The sequence below is a fragment of the Crinia signifera genome, chromosome 8 (assembly GCF_055691185.1).
Source record: "Crinia signifera chromosome 8, ASM5569118v1, whole genome shotgun sequence".
Taxonomy (NCBI): domain Eukaryota; kingdom Metazoa; phylum Chordata; class Amphibia; order Anura; family Myobatrachidae; genus Crinia; species Crinia signifera.
The window spans coordinates 160,517,014-160,539,055 of NC_139224.1; the positions used below are offsets into that span (position 1 = coordinate 160,517,014).

Consider the following 22,042-nt stretch of genomic DNA (forward strand, 5'->3'; position numbering starts at 1 on the left):
TAATTATGTTTCCATGGCGCTGTCTGCAGGATTGCAACCAGTACAATCCTCCTCCCCAATACTCCACCCATCTGCTTCTAGAAAGAGATGCTTTGGCCACACTGACATTCAGAGTTCTCTGACCTGTTCATACAGCCCCGGGGTGATTCAGGGGGTGTAACATGTACAGAGAGAGTTAGATTTGGGTGAGTTTTTTTGTTTCTGTGCAGGGTAAATACTGGCTGCTTTATTTTTACACTGCAATGTAGATGTCAGTTTGAAGTACACACCCCACCCAAATCTAACTCTCCACACAGTTTACATCTGCCCCAACTGCAGTGCACATGGTTTTGTCCAATAGCAAACCAAAAGTGCTTTGCTTCAGGCTCAACCTGAATCACCCCCCACATTTTCATCTGTTATTTACTACCTGGATTCTGTCTTCCTGGTGCTGAGAGCTCTCGTTCCCCAAATCATTTCACCAATTCACATATTTCTTAGCCTGTGTCCTCATGTCTTTTCCTCAAACGCTCCGATCATCAACCCCATTGTTAATTCACATTAACTGCATATAACCTACACACTCCCTATAATTGTCGCCTTTCATCTGCTACCCGTCTCCCTGCACCACTTCTTCCCCTGGTCCTAAAGCCACCTGTCCTGATCTGGCAGTGTCACATCTCACTGGCCCATGGACAGCAGCGTATAGATAAGTGACACCAGCGGTGTATTCTCTACCATGACCTCAGCTGTGGAACACAGGAAGGACACTGCAGTCACATGATGTTCTGTGGCACCGTTGGAAAAAGATTCATACTGATGATTTCCTCATATATAACTCTGTAAAGATTACCGAACAAGTATACTTGTGTCCATTGTGGTTTCACTTTATCTATATCATTTCCCAACTACAACATCACCACCATCATTGCTCAAGGTAATAATGGTGGTGGTGGTGGTGGTGTAGTTGGGAAATGATATAGATGAAGTGAAACCACAATGGACACCGCAACCATCATTGCCCAAGGTAATGCTTCCTACTGTACTTTAAAGACAAGTCTAACTTGAATATAAAACTGAATCATCTTCAATAAACCAAAAGACAGCTCAGTTACACTCCATCACCATCTGGCTCCTTCTCTTCATTTGTGCATACAAATGAGAATGAAGTCTTTTCACTCGTCTTCTCCTTACGACCTGTCATTCACGCCTCGGGTCAAGCTTTCATTCACCACACTCCAGGATGAGTGCACTAACAACGGCGGACAATGAGTCAATCACTGCTCAATCCAAAACCCACTACCTATGTCTGACTTTCCATGACTACTCCATTTAAAAACATTGGCCACTAACTTATGATATATTATAAACATTGCAATCCCCAAGTCTTCAAGACGTTCAAACACACCCTTCTGCAGTTGAGCTAATACGATTCCCTACAGCCAACAGAAGCTACTTACCATCTCAGTTTCCCATTTTTGGTTACAGGACTCTTTGGGTTCCCTGAGTACTCCCCTTCTCAGGCAGAACCACCCGCATAACCTCCATAAGCTTTTCTACCCAATTATCTCCCCTCTATGTAGTTCACACAAAACGTACATGTATACTATGACTCCCAAGCCAATATTGATATTTGATTGGATGAAACAGCCCATAAAACACCATCCTCGTTGCCTTCTTGATGGACTAATACGCAATATGTGCCATTTATCTCATATATCAAAATATTTCCCTATAGACTGTAAGATTGTGAGTAAGGACCTCCTACTTAGGACAATTGCTTTGGGTGATTGCTTAGGAGATCTCTTTGATATATTTCTAATTAATTTTCTTTCATAGTCATTTGTTGGCCAGTGATAACACCCCGCTGACTGTGCCCCATTGGTTTTGCAGAAGAAGTACGCGGCTAGCCCATATTCCGATGACATTGTGGTGGAGGTGTCCTCATCACGGCAGCAGGAAGAACCAGAGATGTTATGGGTGATGGGACCTGTCCTGGCTGTAATACTCATCATTATCATCGTAATTGCTATCCTTCTGTTCAAAAGGTAAGTGTCATAGCCAGTCTCTTATGTGACTGTCCGCCAACCCTCCGGGGAGCTCCAGGTTGACCACGTAACTGTAAGTTCTGTCTCAGGGCCCAGACTGTGGTTTGGAGGCCTTCTTCTGTCCTGCACCCAACTTGCTCTTCTTCCTTTGCCTATTCTCGTATCTCACTTAATCTGTTCTTCTTTTTGATGCCTGTCCTGGACACAGTAAGCAGGAGAGGTAGGAGGCTGCTATGTTCTTATATAATTTTATTCACCGTACAGTAGATAGGGGTTGGAAATGACCAGGATAATACGGGTGCCGGACGACTCACCGACAGTTGGGATTCTGACAGTCATTACTCCGACGTCGGAATCCCGACTGCTCCCTCGTGGGGGTCCATAGAGGTGGTGAGCGCAGTGAACCACTGCTCCCACAGCGTGACGAGCTTCCTGATGAGTCTTTGGCGATGCTCTTAGGTCAGAACTGCTGTAACTGGATACTGAAACTGGAGTTGTTTTGCGAGAGGTTCTGTGGAACTATTTGCCTGCTGAGCATGCTGGGTCTTCTAGTTCCACGCTATATGACAGCCACAGGTTCCTTAATGTTTAAAATGCTCTGTCTCCCTTTGTTTTAAGCAAACATTTATTATAGGTTAAATATCACCCTTATATACCCTTTTTTAAATGCCTTCGTTAACGCAGTCTATACCCACATTACAGATATAACTGGTGGAATGGACACTTAAAAGTCAACCCTGCTTTTACTTTATTTTCCCAGTTTCTCTTTTTATCCTCATTCTACAACAATTTCCCCCTTTAAATGGAATGTGCCAAATGCAGGGATTGAACGAGACCCAATTTCCGCCAGCTCGGGAGAAAGTCCTTTATTTACATATATAGTCATTCCCCGCCCCATCCCGAAAATCCGCAGCTACGCCCTACTCCTCAGTCTCACATTGCATCAGTGATGGTGTTGGTAATTCTTTGTAAACTAAATTAACCCAAATTATCCTACGAAGTGGTTGCTTCTGGCTTGTATAGGGGATATAGTAAAAAAAAAGAATTATATGGGAGAATGTCAACGTAGAAGTAATGTTATTTAAAGTCCACAGTCCTAAAATTCTCCTATTCTGTGTGAATCTACCTATATTCAAGGGTTACATATGTATCCATTTAGGTCATTTACTGCAGCTATTTGATCCCTGGGGTTATCCAAATAGCCTTAACAAGTCAGAACGTTTTTCGGGGGGGGGGGGGATGGCGCGTACAAAAATCCCTGATAACCAGCCCCCTAGAGATCTGATTGTCCGCGATATCACTGGGTCTGAGCGCTAATCCCTGATCCCGTGAGTTATCGCTGAAAAGTGGGTCATTAACTGCATTAATGGGCTATGATTGGATAGCACAATAATGACCATTTAGGCGGTATACGGGCACCGAGCCACAGCAACCAATCACAGAGGAGCCTTTGTGAGAATGTAAAAGCAAGGATTTTGATTGGCTGCTTGCGCTTCAGTGCAAATTCGGCAGTTACATTTAAAGTTAATGTGGACCCAAATTTCTTTTACATGTCCCAAGTACCTAGAGAGGGGCTTTGGCTGACCTGTAAGAAGTCTTTGCGGTGCTGAATCCCCAAATGACAGCGCATACATTGTGCCTAGACAGCTTCCAATTTGCATGGCATTTTAAACATTAACTAAAGTTCTATCAGTGCATGGAGACTTCTACATATGCAATGTGTTTTATTGCTTTTTTTATCTTGTCTTTTTAAATTGAGGCCTTTGGTTTCTTTTGCAGGAAAAGGACAAACTCGCCGTCTAGTAAAGAGGACCAGACTCCAGGGGTCAAAGAGTCCCTCCTGGCACATTCCTCCGATCCAGTGGAGTTGAGGCGCCTGAACTACCAGACTCCGGGTAGGTGTCACTGTCACCCCTCTATATAGCCGTGACCCACCATGTTACACTCCCCATCACCATTGCCTGTAGTCAGTAGGGAGTAAGACACAGCAGATAACCCCCTCCGATGTTAGCCCCTTTCAGCACTGTAGGGTTGGACAGCACCTTTCAGATGAAAGGCTTCCCTTAGTACCCCCACCTTCCCCCCACTACCCTCTTACCCCCCCCCCCTCTTTCTTCTGAGTGCCAGCTTTCCTTTCCACCTTTATTACCAAAGTGTTTGTGGCAGATGAGGGCTCTCTTGGTAGACCGGACAGTACTGCAGCATTCTAAGAGGTAGATATACTGAAGGATGATTTTGATTAAAAAAAATCGATCTTAATCGATGTTGGGCTTCTAAGGGCTAAAACACACATTTACAGACAGATGATTTTATATTAGTCTTTAAATGTGTGTTTTAGCCCCGGAAGCCCAACATCGATTAATCGGTCAAAATCATCCTTTGTAATATACTTATTCCGTTGCAGAATATGAGGCCAATAAATGTTTTTCCAACAACCGCTTTAGCTATACCCAAATCCTATTGCTAAGGGGGAGATTAGATTAGGGGAAGTAAAGCAAGAGATAAAATACCAACCAATCGGCTCCTATGTGTCATTTTACAGGCCGTGGGGGAGGTGAACTCAATGAAAATGCAGTAAAAATCCAATTTTTAGCAATCTAGTGACGGAGCCGCATCTGTTATCGCTGGAGCAGTCCTTTGCGTGAATAACCGCATATGTTAGTGTATATGCGGTTAAAAATGCGGTACCGGCAATGTGTGCCGGCGGACGTTAGTGCATCCCGCCCTGTTAGGAGCGAATTGGTTCAGGCTTTATCTCTCTCTAAGCTTTGATAAATCTCACCCTACATGAGCCTTAGCAATAGCTCCCCGGACACACGTCTGCAGCCGATAGGAGTACAATGCAGCGGATCAGAGGGTAACTTATTTTTGTATGAAAGCTTCGCTTTTACCCTGAAAGTTTCTGGTGCTAATGAAAAGCTTTCTCAGTGTGACTTTTCCGTGGGGAAATCATTTTCTCTGCGAGCACCAGACTTCGTGCTCACAAAACTTTAGTTCCTATTGAGGAATGACTGGGAAATGGACAAGAACTGGCACAGAGGGGATGAGAGGAGACAGAAGTGAATGAGGTCCCCGTAGGTTACATTACATGGACACTATTACATGTATATTATTGGGTGATACAAGACCTCCCTTTGTGGATCATTAATAAACGTCTTCCCTGTTCAGTCTGTGGGTTGCACAGAGGGATATAGGGGTACTCACCCTTGTGTCTGTCAGTGTGTTCTCTCGTACAGCTCGCTGGCTCACTACTTCCCTGTTCCTCTGGACATATTGGGCCAGATGTAATGGGGTGTGAGTACAGCGCCCCCTGACGGATACCAGCTGAACTCTGGAGGTTTTTTTAAAGGGGCAATTGTTTACAAAGCAAAACTCTGCCTTGCAAATGATCGCCCATTTAAAAAAAAAACCGCTATTATTACCTCAGATCCGTTGGGCCTGGTTTTGAGTTCAGAGGACAGCCAGATACAGGTTTGCGCCTCATTAAAACCATGTTGCACTGTAAAAGGGGGTTCTGCAAACTAGAATTGGTTTGGGAAGAGTCCTGGCTAAACTCTACATCTCAGTGCTACATGCAAATGCAGAAGGTATTTTCCCTGCATGGACATCCAAAGATGCATTTACATAGCAACATGGTGGGTCCAGGTGCGGACTTGCCCCCTGTAGCGGGATTTCTACATGAGACCCGCTGTCTGGAGAAAGCAGGGCATTCTGGGAGGAACCAGCTTAGTAGGAACAGCCCAGGTACAAGGAGAATGTACCGGATTTCCTCAGGAACGTTATGGGAGGAGAGTAGGAGTACCACAATCTTACGATGTACAGTTATTACTCATGTTTAAATCTGCATCTGCCAATATAAATACCAGACTACAGGGGGCGCTATCACGTAGACAGAACCATCTATTATATCTATTACTAGAACCAGACAGAGCCTTGGTCTCATCTCACCGGTCCCTCTAATCGCATTCTGTTCTTTGCTGCTTTTGTTTTCCCTGCAGGTTCCAGTGTCCCCAGTTACCCGAATATCTCAAGTTAGTTTGTCAACTTACTGTAACCATCTAGAGAAGTTACCACCCCTCCCCCTCATGCCTTACCCATTACTGGCACTCGCTTCTTCCGTCATCCTCCTTCACACCGTGCCCTCATGCTCCGTAGCTGGGCTCCATATTTGTCCTCGTCTCTTTGGGTTTTGTTCTGCTCTCGATGAGAACATCGTTCATTGCGGAGGATGTAGTGTAGGAGTGTAGAGATATCAGGGCAGGTTCTAGATCAGGTCACACGTACTCTCGGTGGCCGGAACACAGATCACGCCCCTCGTAGACAGGGTTCTACATTTGCATTAAATGTGTTTTACTTAATCCCTGACCCCTCTGTCCTCGTCTTCTTCCTGACTCAATTCCTTGACGCTTCTTACGCTCAGACTGAGAGAAGAAGTCTCCCTCGTTCTTCTGCCCTTACTCTCGTTCCACAAAACCTAACATGACTTTTTGCAAAGTTCTGTTTTTATAGTTTTGACCCCCCCCCCCCCCCCCCTCTATGGCTGCTCTGCCTATTCCCTTATTCCCATGTAAATCTCAGAATTATTATATTTCCTATTGTTTCCCTCTTCTGTTAATTGTCTGTAGACCTTCTATCCAGTGTCCTTTCCAAATTAATATCCAAGGCATCCGTTTTATCTCAGTCCCCCCTCACCCCATCTACCACCGGCATCAGAGTCTGCAGCGCAGTTCTTCCCCATGGCTGCACCCTCTAATGCCATCAGCAACCTGCAGACACATTGAGCCGCTTCCCACCGGAGTGTTGCAGCATGTTGTGTGTCCATTCGTCACGCTGCGCTATCCATCTTCACTGTCGGCTCCAGGACGGTTTGCGGGAATGCAGTTATTCACGGTTTTCCTGCTTTCGTCTCAGGTATGAGGGACCATCCTCCCATCCCGATCTCCGATCTTGCGGACAACATTGACCGCCTGAAGGCCAACGATGGGCTCAAGTTCTCCCAGGAGTATGAGGTGGGTTCTGCGTGAATTCCGCAATGAAGCATTCGGTCTGTCCGTGGGAATGACATCTAAAGGGATGATTTTGTTTGTGTGTTTCAGTCCATCGACCCGGGTCAGCAGTTCACGTGGGAGAATTCCAACCTGGAAGTGAATAAACCAAAGAACCGCTATGCAAATGTGATTGCGTATGACCATTCCCGCGTCATTCTGACAACGGTGGACGGTAAGAAATCTGCACTTCACTAGACACTACACTAGAACAGGGATGGGGGAACCTTTGGCCCTCTAGCTGTTGTTGGACTATGCATCCCAGCATGCCTTGCAACAGTTCAATCATAGCCAAATAGCAAAACTGTAACAGGGCATGCTGGGATGTGTAGTTTAACAACTGTTGGAGGGCCAACTAGAACGTTACATCACATCCTCTTATCCTAACGCATAAGCGGGGGCTCTCTTTCCACCACCGTCAGATATCTCGTTTAAAGACTACACATGATGGAACAATTCATATTAAAACCGTAAAACGTTACTTGAGAGCCACCAAAACCAGGTTTTCTTATAACAGAATTCTTAAATAAAGATTTAACAATGTGCCCTAAATTGTGAAATGTATTTGTGCAGGACTTCATCAGGGTTCCATGGCTTCCAATAATCCCATTCAATGTTCTAACGCGTTTCATTTTCTTTCCTCTACTCTCAGGCGTCCCCGGCAGCGACTACATCAATGCCAACTACGTTGATGGGTACAGAAAACAGAACGCTTACATTGCCACGCAAGGCCCCCTGCCCGAAACCCTCAGCGACTTCTGGCGCATGGTGTGGGAGCAAAGGACGACCACCATCGTTATGATGACCCGTCTGGAAGAGAAATCCAGGGTTAGACATCAAATATGGGGGACACAGATTGAATTGATTCCTTGCTGCAGGACATCATGCCGGCGAAATGATCAGATTTTAGGAATATCTAGACTTTGGTTATTTCTCTATGCAGAGCGTAGCGATATATCCTGTGCAGGGGCGGATCCAGGATAAAATGACAGGGGGGGCACGTGCCCGGGTGCCCCCCCCCTGAATCCGCCACTGATCCTGTGCAGAACAACTGCCTGGATACACTGTAATAAGCACAAGGCATGAGGCAAGCCTGCAGAGCTAGCTTACTCCTTAAACTCAGGCGGTGGTCTACAGGAGAACAGACCACCGTACTGGAACCCACTCAAACTTGTTATGGCCACCAAAATGTAGTACTGAGCCGCTAGCTTTGTTTACCATAAGGTAGAATTACTATCTTTTAATATATACTAGTTAAAAGCCCAAGAAAATGACGGCTTCTGCCATGTACTTTCACTTTGAGCTGTGACTGTTTTTACTTTGAGCTGTGACTGTTTTTAGCCCACAAAGGACCTTATTCTGGTCCATGCGCACCGTTACGATTTGGCAATGGTGCGCAATGTTTCCCTACTGTGCATGCACATTTCTGCGCATGTGCATCCGCCGGGTGCAAGCGGCCACGTCCAACAGAATGTTCGCCGGGCACTTGCACCCACCAGAGGGGGCGCGGGGCAGCAGCGGGTAGTGGCGCCCATGGGAACGCCCAGCGTTTCATGGGCGGTCCCATGAAAACGCTGGGTGTACTCATACTAATGAGCTGATGACGTGGGTCCCGGGGGCGGATCACCGGATGTCAGTTGCCCGCCATGTTCCCCTCTAGGACACATGCAAGCCTAAGACACCTGAGAGTGTCTTAGATTTGCGTGTGTGCACCACATCATTCGATGGTCAACGACTATCAAATGATATGGTTGTCGTCCTAAAGGCTACGAGGGTTGTCGTCCTAAGGGGGGGGATACTTGGGTAGGTGACACACTGTTTACGGGGTCTTGTGCTTTTATTAGGACGTTGCTTTCCATTAAACATGATGATCCAGCCTGACATTTGCCGTTTGTGACGTTCGCTGTGTCCGATTCACAGGTGAAGTGTGACCAGTACTGGCCGGGCCGCGGCGCAGAGACGTACGGAATGATCCAGGTCACCCTATTAGATACAGTGGAACTGGCCACATACACAGTGAGGACATTCGCCCTCTATAAGGTGAGATTCCTGCGCAGCGAGTGCTGGCGCGAGCAGGATTGGCTCCGACGTGTTCTGCGTACTGCATGGAAGCCCCCAGAGTCCTAGATTGTATCTGCCCTTCCTCTGACACCCGGTACGCACACACGCACAGAGATAAGACCGCACATTGCAATAGAAGGTAGACAAGCAAATTAAGAGAGTAATGTTTTAATTTAATTTTCAATTATAATATAATTTTACGGTGCACTGAGCTTAATGAGAGAAACAATAAATGCAGATAGTGATGTGGAGTAAGACCTGATTTCGGATACCTATTGCAGGAAAATGATGCTCGCTAGCACCCGGCAGCGGCCCGTGATGGCATTGTTGTGTGTCATTTACCCATTCAGCACAACACAACCAATCAGCAATTGTTAAAGAGGTTTAAGGGATCATTAAACCCATAATTCCAGTCACCTTGTATGCAAAAACTTATACAGTATGTTGATACATAAATACTTTATTGTAATATATATTTTGTGGAGAGAAGGTTTTTCCTGTTTCCACAGTGCAAATGGCCCTGACTTGTATGAGGGTTATAATGAGTTATCAAAGTGCATTATACCGGTGCTGTATAGAACACCTTAGACTAAGTGCATTATACCGGCGCTGTATAGAACACATTAGAATAAGTGCATTATACCGGCGCTGTATAGAACACATTAGACTAAGTGCATTATACCGGCGCTGTATAGAACACATTAGAATAAGTGCATTATACCGGCGCTGTATAGAACACATTAGACTAAGTGCATTATACCGGCGCTGTATAGAACACATTAGACTAAGTGCATTATACCGGCGCTGTATAGAACACATTAGAATAAGTGCATTATACCGGTGCTGTATAGAACACCTTAGACTAAGTGCATTATACCGGCGCTGTATAGAACACATTAGAATAAGTGCATTATACCGGCGCTGTATAGAACACATTAGACTAAGTGCATTATACCGGCGCTGTATAGAACACATTAGAATAAGTGCATTATACCGGCGCTGTATAGAACACATTAGACTAAGTGCATTATACCGGCGCTGTATAGAACACATTAGACTAAGTGCATTATACCGGCGCTGTATAGAACACATTAGAATAAGTGCATTATACCGGCGCTGTATAGAACACTTTAGAATAAGTGCATTATACCGGCCCTTTATATAACACCTTAGACTAAGTGCATTATACCGGCGCTATATAGAACACCTTAGACTAAGTGCATTATACCGGCGCTATGTAGAACACCTTAGACTAAGTGCATTATACCGGCGCTGTATAGAACACATTAGAATAAGTGCATTATACCGGTGCTGTATAGAACACATTAGAATAAGTGCATTATATCGGTGCTGTATAGAACACATTAGACTAAGTGCATTATACCAGCGCTGTATAGAACATTTCAGAATAAGTGCATTATACCAGTGCTGTATTGAACACATTAGAATAAGTGCATTATACCAGCGCTATATAGAACACCTTAGAATAACTGCAGTATACCAGCGCTGTATAGAATACATTAGAATAAGTTCATTATATGAGCACTGTATAGAACACATTAGAATAAGTGCATTATAACAGCACTGTAAAAAACACCTTAGAATAAGTGCATTATACCGGTGCTGTATAGAACATATTAGAATAAGTGCAATATACCAGCGCTGTATAGAACACATTAGAATAAATGCATTATACCGGCGCTGTATAGAATTCATTAGATAACTGCAGTATACCAGTGCTGTATATAACACCTTAGAATAAGTGCATTATACCAGTGCTGTGTAGAACACCTTAGAATAAGTGCATTATACCGGTGCTGTATAGAACACATTCAAATAAGTGCAATATACTGGTGCTGTATAGAACACATTAGAATAAGTGCATTATACCGGTGCTGTATAGAACACATTCAAATAAGTGCAATATACCTGTGATGTATATTACAATAAGTAAATGATATTGGCGCTGTATAGAACACATTAGAATAAGTGCATTATACCGGCCCTGTATAGAACACATTACAATAAGTGCATTATACCAGTGCTGTATAGAACACATTAGAATAAGTGCATTATACAGGCGCTGTATAGAACACATTAGAATAAGTGCATCATACCGGTGCTGTATAGAACACATTAGAATAAGTGCATTATACCGGCGCTGTATAGGACACATTAGAATAAGTGCATTATACCAGCGCTGTATAGAACACCTTAGAATAACTGCAGTATACCAGTGCTGTATAGAATACATTAGAATAAGTTCATTATAAGAGCACTGTATAGAACACAATAGAATAAGTGCATTATACAGGCGCTGTATAGAACACATTAGAATAAGTGCATCATACCGGTGCTGTATAGAACACATTAGAATAAGTGCATTATACCGGCGCTGTATAGGACACATTAGAATAAGTGCATTATACCAGCGCTGTATAGAACACCTTAGAATAACTGCAGTATACCAGTGCTGTATAGAATACATTAGAATAAGTTCATTATATGAGCACTGTATAGAACACATTAGAATAAGTGCATTATAACAGCACTGTAAAAAACACCTTAGAATAAGAAGTGCATTATACCGGTGCTGTATAGAACACCTTAGAATAAATGCATTATACTAGCGCTGTATAGAACACATTAGAATAACTGCAGTATACCAGTGCTGTATATAACACCTCAGAATAAGTGCTTTATACCAGTGCTGTATAGAACACCTTAGAATAAGTGCATTATACCAGCGCTGTATAGAACACATTAAAATAAATGCAATATACCGGTGATGTATATTACAATAAGTAAATGATATTGGCGCTGTATAGAACACATTAGAATAAGTGCATTATACCGGCCCTGTATAGAACACATTAGAATAAGTGCATTATACCGGCCCTGTATAGAACACATTAGAATAAGTGCATTATACCGGCCCTGTATAGAACACATTAGAATAAGTGCATTATACCGGCGCTGTATAGAACACATTAGAATAAGTGCATTATACCGGTGCTGTATAGAACACATTAGAATAAGTGCATTATATCGGTGTTGTATAGAACACATTAGAATAAGTGCATTATGCCGGCCCTGTATAGAACATTAGAATAATTGCATTATACCAGTGCTGTATATTACAATAAGTGCATTATGCCGGCGCTATATAGAACACCTTAGAATAAGTACATTATACCGGCCCTGTATAGAACACATTAGAATAAGTGCATTATACCGGCCCTGTGTATAACACATTAGAATAAGTGCATTATACCGGTGCTGTATAGAACAAATTAGAATAAGTGCATTATAAAGGCGCTGTATAGAACATTAGAATAATTGCATTATACCAGTGCTGTATATTACAATAAGTGCATTATGCCGGCGCTATATAGAACACCTTAGAATAAGTGCATTATACCGGCCCTGTGTATAACACATTAGAATAAGTGCATTATACCGGTGCTGTATAGAACACATTGGAATAAGTGCATTACACTGGCCCTGTATAGAACAAATTAGAATAAGTGCCTTATTCCGGCGCTGTATAGAACACATTAGAATAAGTGCATTATACTGGCCCTGTGTATATAACATACCTATCACCAGGCATAAACCAGACATGTACTTAGGGACGCTTAGTAATACTTTATGCTCTTCTGTGTGCTAAATGCCCGACAACCTCTTTTCCCTACAGAATGGATCCAGTGAAAAGCGAGAGATCCGACAGTTCCAGTTTATGGCATGGCCGGACCATGGCGTTCCAGAGTACCCCACGCCTATCCTGGCCTTCCTGCGCAGGGTGAAGGCCTGTAACCCTTCTGATGCAGGTCCTATGGTTGTACATTGCAGGTAAGAGTGTGGTTACCCTTAGTAACTGTCCATTAGCAGGAGATACTTTCTTCATTCATCTCACCCTGCAAAGACCGCTTATGTCAGGAAATTGATGAAAAAATTGACATCTACCGTCAAAATGTTGAGGCAATGCTGACGCGTTTGTAATGTTATTTAATGCATTGATTTCAAAGCAAGGTAACAAAACTTTAAAAAACATTTCAACTGCTCTGCATTGCCCCACTGGCATAGTGTTGACAATATTTTGACTGTCACTAGCATTAATGTCGACCTTAGTAAGTCGGGGTGTGCAGCGGGCGGCCAGTGCTTTTACTTGCAGGCGGCGAGTCCTGACCTGGCCGGGCAGTGAACACAGATATCATCAGCGGGACGGGCAGTGCAGTGGCGGGCATTCGATTTTTAAAATATCCTGTCAAATGACTGCCCGTTCTCTGATTGGCTGAGAGAGCACCTTCAAGTGCCAAATTATATGTGAGCCTCCCGGAGAGCTGCCGGGCGGCTCACAGGAGAATTGGGTCCGACTTCTCCTAAGGACAAGTCGGCCTAATGTATGGGGGCCTTAAGTGTTACACCGATGGACTGAATAGACAATAAGAACATTAATTTATTGAAACAGCATAAAATAGTATGGACTATCCAAAACATATGACAGTCGATTGCCAATAAGATCTCACTTTGAGAACCGAGAAAATCTGGGTAAAAAAGCGATCTACTAGTTTGTACCATCAGTTCATGAATATTGAGGCACTCTACCAGTTCCTGAATCAAGCCACTGGTGTGTGTGCTTGGACTAACATCCTAGTCTGTGACTACAAATTCAGTTCTACCAGGGCAGTGGAAGAATCTTTCGAAATAGTCCTTTAGCAAACGAATTGCAGCTGTAGTTGGGCTGTAGATCATTATCCACTAGGTATCCATAAGCTATAAACATCAGGTCCAATGGAGAGTACTGGGTGAAAGAACTTTTGGTCAGATCAGGTGTTCAAGTAAGTAGTGTGCTTGATGCGTTTCATGCTTCTGATGAAGCTGGGAGACCAGTGAAACGCGTTAAGCAATACCTATACAGCTGCCTAGCACTTTATATTTATAATGTATTGCCGTATTTATAACTATTGTCAGCAATGTATCCGTGTACTGATGGTGTCGCCCTCTCTTGGCAGCGCTGGTGTGGGCAGGACAGGATGTTTTGTAGTGATCGACGCCATGCTGGAGAGAATAAAGCTGGAGAAAACGGTGGACATCTACGGTCACGTGACCTGCATGCGCTCCCAGCGGAATTACATGGTGCAGACGGAGGATCAGTACATATTCATCCATGAGGCGTTACTAGAAGCGGTGCTGTGCGGTAACACAGAGGTGCCGGCGCGCAGCCTGTTCGCACATATCCAGAAACTGTCTCAGGTCCCTCCGGGAGAGAGTGTCACCTCTATGGAGCTAGAGTTCAAGGTGGGTGCTCAGTCTTGTCCAGTGTAGAATCCTGAGCCTAAATGAATGGTTTGCAGTCTCCTAGGTAACAAGAATACTCTGTCCACCAGAAATATATCATTTATTTTGAGTTTCAGGGTCCGCAGTTCCAGCATAGTCTACAGGTATTTGGTGTAATGCCATATAATCTATTTTTTTAGTGACTATACTTTTTTTTTCTGGCTTAGCTTTTGGCCAACTCTAAGGCTCACACGTCACGATTCATCAGTGCCAACCTACCATGCAACAAGTTCAAAAACCGGCTGGTAAACATAATGCCGTACGAACTGAGCCGCGTGTGTCTTCAGCCTATCCGTGGTGTTGAGGGGTCAGACTACATCAACGCAAGCTTTATCGATGGCTACAGGTAACGTTCTAGGTGCTGAGTAACAGGATAATGAGATGGAGGTGGGGGGCAGACAGACGCACATGGGTTGGGCATATGATTCCACTTGTCCGTCATCGGTTCTTCTTGGCCAATGTTTTTCAGGCAGCAGAAAGGGTACATTGCCACTCAGGGACCCCTGGCAGAGACCACCGAGGATTTCTGGCGCATGTTGTGGGAACATAATTCTACCATTGTGGTGATGCTGACGAAGCTGCGAGAGATGGGCCGGGTAAGGGGCCTGGTGGGATAGAGTGTAGGGGATTCTGTTGTGTATACAGGAGCCGGCACTGTCTGTTGCTGCAATGTTCTGCACCAATAACCACGCACGTTACTTTTGCAGGAGAAATGCCATCAGTACTGGCCAGCGGAACGCTCTGCGCGGTACCAGTACTTTGTGGTGGACCCCATGGCTGAGTATAACATGCCTCAGTACATCCTGCGGGAGTTCAAAGTCACAGATGCACGGGTGAGTGTGAGCGTATGTGTGCACCGGTAACTCACAGATTGCTCATTTGCACACCTGCGTTCTCCGCAGTCACATTCTCTCTCTCCGCCATGTGGCTCCCATAACCTGTGGGCTCATGTCCTACCTTGGATGCTGGTGGAAACCTGATCCTCCCTCTCTCACTCTCTCTGCTCCACAGGACGGACAGTCTCGGACAATCAGACAGTTCCAATTCACGGACTGGCCTGAGCAAGGAGTGCCAAAAACAGGAGAGGGCTTCATCGATTTCATCGGGCAGGTGCACAAAACCAAGGAGCAGTTCGGGCAGGACGGACCTATATCTGTTCACTGCAGGTGCGTCTGGGGTTAGCTGTCTAATGCAATGTCAATGAGGAGGCCAAACCTTCCTGAGCTCAATGGAGAGAACTATTGGTATGGTATCTTTTTATACGGATAGCACTTCCACGTCCCAACATCTGGACCCATTCAGCCGCTCTGCCGAGTAACTGCTCCCAGGAAATTCTGATACAACGATGGTATGGTGTAAGTGCCAGTACCAATGATGGCGGTTGAGTTGTCCGTTGAACCAACCAATCCACGGCGCGGCTTTCCACTTTTAGCTTTCTAGGCCCTGCAGTTACCGGCATTATCATCAGGCTTCCACGGCTGCGGCCTTTACATCCACCGTATGCGCCACTGGGTTTAGAAGGGGACCTGTCGTGTGTATATAGATAACTTCCATGCTATAGTCTATGAAACATTATTAATCTATGGTTTACATTGCAGTGCCGGCGTGGGGCGTACCGGAGTCTTCATCACCCTCAGTATCGTGCTGGAGCGCATGAGGTATGAAGGAGTGGTGGACATGTTCCAGACAGTGAAGACGCTGAGGACACAGCGACCAGCCATGGTGCAGACAGAGGTGAGGAACTTGGTGTCTGTTACATGAGTGAGTCAGATATAGAGGAGCGAGTAGGTGCTGAACCTACCAACCTGTACATGTGCGCCAGGCAGATTATCATCGCTGTAACGCCACTCACCGGCGGACCATCTGCAAACAGACAGTTTTATCTGTACAATGCCCCAATGTCTGGGTCCAGTTTTACAGCTGGGCCCAGATTCTAAGGGACATGGCTTTTATGTGCAAAATATTTGCTGAACAACAGCAGCCAATAAGGAATTATCTTTTTAACTGTTTCAAGTGAAACAATGAGAGCAACCTTCTGATTGGCTTATATGCTAATTTTGACACAAATTGCAATTAAAACATGATGGCTTCTGTTTATGGTGCCCTAGTAGTCTTCTTTGCTGTGTTGCTTCTAGCACAGTTTGGTCTGTATTTCAGTGCTGAAACACAGCCCACACTGTGCTAGAAGCATAAAAACAGAGAGCGACACCCGAGGCAGGGAAGAGGCACTGCACAGGTTTTGAAAGATGCAGGATGCTAAAATGAACGCTATATAATGTATTTCAGGTGACACCCCGATGACTCTTCCTTTCTCCTTCCACAGGACCAGTATCAGCTGTGCTACAGAGCTGCACTGGAGTACCTAGGCAGCTTTGACCACTATGCAACATAACTACCGCTTAACCTACTGGCCGAGCTGGGAGTGAAGCACCCGGGGGGAACATGGTATCAGACATGACAACCTGTGCCAAGCCCTTATCCTCCAGGCGCTATTCCCACCTCATCAAGAAACATGATAAAGCTTTTGCAAGACTTGCTTGGGATTTCAGCACAATCCATTCCTTGTTCACTTCCATTCAGGTCTTGCTTTTCTGGCTCCTATCTACGGCACACAGGAAAGAAACATGAAAATTCCTAATTTTTTTTTTTTGTTCCGTATTATTTTTAATCACTTTTTTAGAGTTATTTTATTTTTTTATGTCTGGCCGCTCCTCATCGGGAAGCCATTTCCAGTTTCCTCTTCATTTTTTTTTATCGTTCTTTTAAATAATCAAGCGGAAAAGTGAAATAATTGCAATAGTGAAATGATGATTCCCGCTGCAAGGACCATTTTGTGTTGTGTGCCGGGCTCCCCGCCAAGTATGGTGGAGTCTGGGACGAGTCTGGTATCACAGAGACACCAACGGCACGAGGATATTCCAGTGGGAATGCTGCGGAGTATCCCACATGAAGAAACCACTTATGATGACTGGTCTGAGGACCTTTGTACTTGATGTATCTCTCATCTCATCCGAAGCGTTATCCCGCTGAATCCAATGGAATTGTGGCGTAATTATCACTGACTTTAGCACAAGGGTTGGACAAAGAGGGACCAAGATAAAACAACATTGCCCAGTTTATATTTTTTACGTTATATACTCTTTCATTTTTTATTTTCCGTTCTTTTCTTTTGCTGCCCGCGGCCACCTGGCGCCACTCGCCTGGTGCGAGAGACACACACGGTTAGGGAATTGGGGGGCGCCATGGGAACAAGAGAAGTATATATTTGCTCACAGTTGTAGAATGAAGAATTGAAGGATATATTTTCTTGTTTTTATTTTTGTTTTCCGAGTTCTATTAGTTTAGGGGGGGAATCTCAGAGTGATTAAGGTGCCACATAATTCCCTTCTGTCTAGAAAGTAATGTGCGGCCTATCGGACATGTTACTACACCCGGCAGGAAAGAAGTGTACTTATTAATGGTACTCTGTATTACTACAGCTTGCTGATGCCACTGGGGACTGGTGTTCTAGTCCATGGGTACTGATCTAAGAAATAAAGGTGGTGGACAACTAATGATATTGTATTACACGATGTATTCACTCGGAACCAATGTGAACGCTGGCTCTCTAATGTTGGATAAGGAGATCATTTTTACCTTGTGTATACATTAGTGCTGTTAGGAGTTTGCTCCGTTGTATACAGTTATGTTTTCTATTTGTTAATAAAAATGAGAAAAAAAAACTATATTAAAAAAAAAAAAAACCATACAAGCTCAACGTCTACTAATACAGCATCTTTACCGGAAGAAAAAAAAAAATCTCGATGTTAATAAATTTGAATAATCAGGTTTCATAACAGTTTGTCCAATGTTTTTGGTGTCAGAAGTGGGGAGTGAAAGCAGGTTAGTGTTCCACCGTAACTGCCCGGTATCCCGTGTAGGACTGTAACCCCGCAGTTTGTACTAGCCCTGTCCCTGGGAAAGATTTCGGTTGACACCATGGTCTTATCCTATGCTTGGAAACGCTTATACGCAGATCATTCTATCGATTGGAAAGGTATGCGGAAACGACCTTGTGCATACACACTAACCGATCCGCCGCATGATGGGGGTGATTCTAGTTGGACAGAGCACCAGGAGTAATCATTCGACGGTCACCAACCATCGATTGATTTTGCTTTGCCATCCTGCAGAAATGCGCATGTTCAAACCCTGACCATCGGCGCAGGGGCTGCATTCGGATCACTACGAGTGATTGGCCCCAATATGTCTGGCAGCAAGGCCATTCGATTATGCCGCACACTTATGATGTCATATTCAATGGCTGCTGCAGCGGACTTATCGTGTGGTTGGTGGGTTGACCGTATATACAGCCATATTTACTGATATATCTGCATGATGCATCGGCTGTGCTGCAGGGCCGACCTGCAACCAGCATCGTTAGTGAACATATCAGGTGTGGGTGTGGATCATTTAGTCTACAACAAGTAGGTCGACAAGCATTGGGTCGACACCACTAGGTCGACACGCAGCAAGGTCGAGATGGGTCTAGGTTGACGTGGGTTAGGTCGAAACAAGCGTTTGGTCGACATGAGCAATGTCGACAGTCAAAATGTTGACATGGTGGTTTTCACCTTTTTTTTTTACCCGAATGTCGACACTGTTGACATGGACACAGTTTGAAGTGCACCGCATCCCCTTGCAATGCTTCGGGCACACTAATTTATTCTCCCACCACGCCCTAGTGGATGTTAGGCCATGAAATACCGCCTGTCGGCACACGTTGGCTCAAAAAACTGTGAAAAACCCCATGTCAACCTTTTGACTGTCAACCTTGCCCATTTCGACCACGATGCTTGTGTCGACCTAATGACCTGTTGACCTTGACCCATGTCGACTTTGCTGCATGCTGACCTAGTGGTGTCAACCCAATGCTTGTCGACCTAGTTGTTGTAGACCAAATGACCATATCCCTCAGGTGTATACACCGGCTGATGCATTAGCGATATACTGTTCTGTTTGTAAAAAAATATATATATAAAATATATATATATATATATATATATCTATATAGATATATATATATATGGTACTCTTTACCTAGAAGGGCGCCCATCGCGACCATCGAATGCACTAAAAATCGGGTGCGACGCGATGCCCGCGATTTCCCATAGGGACCAATGTTAAAAATGAGATTGGACCCGATTTTAGTGTTCAATGCCTCAATGCCCGCGATTTTTACATAGGAAACAATGTTAAATGGGCCACAGAGCCCTAATAGTCACCGTGAAGTCTGAAATGGCCCCCACAATTGTTAACGCCACCCCACGATCAACGTGAACCCGAAGCGTGGCGAGCGGCGGCGGTACGCGTCCTCCGACCTTTTCATGCCCTACTATCCACGTCGGCGTGGAGTTGAGAATAGAATAGTGTGGCGAGCGCAGGTAGCCACCGAGGCCCGAAGCGTGGCGAGCCCCGCGAGGGGACGCGGATACCTTCACAGTTATACGCGTCCCCTCGCGGGCTTCACAGGTGTCCGTGGCGAAAAGCGGACACCTGTGAAGCCCGCGAGGGGACGCGTTTACCTGTGAAGGTATCCGCGTCCCCTCGCGGGGCTCGCTGTGCTCGCCACGCTTCGGGCTCGGTGGCTCGCCACACTATTCTATTCTCAACTCCACGCCGACGTGGATAGTAGGGCATGAAAAGGTCGGAGGACGCGTACCGCCGCCCCTCGCGGGCTCGCTGCGCTCGCCACGCTTCGGGTTCACGTTGATCGTGGGGTGGCGTTAACAATTGTGGGGGCCATTTCAGAGTTCACGTGACTATTAGGGCTCTGTGGCCCATTTAACATTGATTCCTATGGGCAAATCGCGGGCATTGAGGCATTTAACATTAAAATCGCGGTCAATCACAGTTTTTAACATTGATCCCTATGGGAAAATCGCGGTCATCGCGGGCACCCGTTTTTAATGTACCCGCGATGGCCGCGATTTTTTACCCCCGACGCCCGCGATTCCAATCGCGGGCGCCCTTCTAGGTAAAGAGTACCATATATATAGATAGATAGATAGATAGATAGATAGATAGATAGATAGAGATATAGAAAAGTGTAAAGTCAGAGAACTTTCAAACCTGTATTGATGTCTACAGAGCCCTAATTACTATTATGCTGCCCAGATGAGCTGGAATTCTGATAGCGATGGGCAAGGTGAACAGATATATACTTTGTATACCTTCACAAGCTGATCGTATTCGGTACAAAATAGCCAGAACTGAAGATCCAGAGACGCTCACCGTACAGAGAGAGGACGTTCATGTGTCCTTTATCTCTAGCGGCTGTAATGCAGGACCTGGGGGCTCACTCCTAACGTGCGGTTGGAGTGACCTAGAGTTGGACAGTTTGATTGCACTCTTGAGTGACGGGCGGAATAGCTCTCTCTAGACGGCAATTTCTGTCTCCAGGGCCGAAAGTGATTTCCGCTACTGTGGAAACAATCGGAAAGCAGAATGTTAACTGCAGCTTATTGATTGGGGAATGTAGGACAGGTATTATTTCCAGGGTAGTCGCTGTTCTGTAACATAATAGAGGAGCAGTTGCACCCGTCAGCAGGCAAAGTTTGAGAGGGCATCGCGAGGTGACGGCTGCCGCGAACGAGCGGTGGAACTTTGGAAGAGAAGACGTACATACGCATTGCAGAGTGGTTATTGGTATATTCAACCCTTCGAGTGCCAACAGCTCTGTGACAGATGCGCAAACTATCCGCTAAAAACACAGGCGTCGCTACCATTTGTTATATTAAGTCAAATAAAAAAAGTGTAAAAAATATGATATTTCCTATATAAGGTAACATTACAGGTTATGATGAATAAAAATGTTTGCTTGGCAATTTTCACACCTGTTTTGGCAATTTGCCTTGGCGCTTAAAGGGTTACTACGCAGATTATTCCTTATGTGGCGCAGTTTTGCATCACGACAACTGGAGGTGCCACATTGCCGTAATACAATTTTTGGGGGATCCAAAGGTAAAAACAACACAATAACCTACAGCAACAGTCAAGGAACGGGTAAATTACCCCAAATGGGGCAAAAATGTTATTCCTCTGGGTAATGTATGGTCACACACTGCAGAGACACAGCTGGGCATGATATGAATCTATATAGATGCCCGGCTGAGTCTGGGCAGCGCGACCGTCCATTAACCCTAGGAATTTTATTTCATTGCATATAGAATCTATATACAGATTGTATATGCATGCCCGGCTGTGTGTGTTACAGTACTGTAGTGTACAAGGACCTGGTGCAGGCCCTTGTGTACAACACACTTCCCTGCGTCATGCCGTGGGCCCCGCCTCCAAGTCCGCCCGTTTCTTCAGTAGAGTCAACTAGTTGCTGCGCCATCTCGGCAGTGCGCAGTCTGTACTGCTGCTGTGGCGCCGAGTGTCTTTGCCTGTGATAGGCTCCTGTCAGGGTATTCCCATCTGTAGTCTAGGGGAAACATTGCACAGCCTGCCACTATATCATCTTGTAATACTGACACTAATAGCTGCCTGGACGTCACATTATCAATGGCTATACCACACACAGCCTGG

General features: G+C 45.1%; 1 protein-coding gene across 22 annotated transcripts in view; it reads left to right on the top strand.

Moving 5' to 3' along the window:
* The window catches only part of PTPRF (protein tyrosine phosphatase receptor type F), a 675,453-nt gene extending 657,142 nt beyond the window's left edge, over window positions 1-18,311 (top strand). For 11 of the 22 annotated variants that reach the window (XM_083157546.1, XM_083157553.1, XM_083157552.1 and 8 more), the window contains 16 exons: window positions 1,873-2,027; window positions 2,236-2,247; window positions 3,807-3,922; window positions 6,026-6,058; window positions 6,939-7,036; window positions 7,124-7,247; window positions 7,725-7,900; window positions 8,993-9,112; window positions 12,831-12,985; window positions 14,149-14,434; window positions 14,641-14,819; window positions 14,943-15,069; window positions 15,181-15,306; window positions 15,485-15,639; window positions 16,072-16,207; window positions 16,797-18,311. In XM_083157546.1, the coding sequence (XP_083013672.1) occupies window positions 1,873-2,027; window positions 2,236-2,247; window positions 3,807-3,922; window positions 6,026-6,058; window positions 6,939-7,036; window positions 7,124-7,247; window positions 7,725-7,900; window positions 8,993-9,112; window positions 12,831-12,985; window positions 14,149-14,434; window positions 14,641-14,819; window positions 14,943-15,069; window positions 15,181-15,306; window positions 15,485-15,639; window positions 16,072-16,207; window positions 16,797-16,865 (2,067 nt within the window). In that variant the 3' untranslated portion in view covers window positions 16,866-18,311. The remainder of the gene's footprint in view (window positions 1-1,872; window positions 2,028-2,235; window positions 2,248-3,806; window positions 3,923-6,025; window positions 6,059-6,938; window positions 7,037-7,123; window positions 7,248-7,724; window positions 7,901-8,992; window positions 9,113-12,830; window positions 12,986-14,148; window positions 14,435-14,640; window positions 14,820-14,942; window positions 15,070-15,180; window positions 15,307-15,484; window positions 15,640-16,071; window positions 16,208-16,796) is intronic. The other 11 variants (XM_083157556.1, XM_083157559.1, XM_083157558.1 and 8 more) reach the window with 3 other exon arrangements.
* The last annotated feature ends 3,731 nt before the right edge of the window (window positions 18,312-22,042 follow it).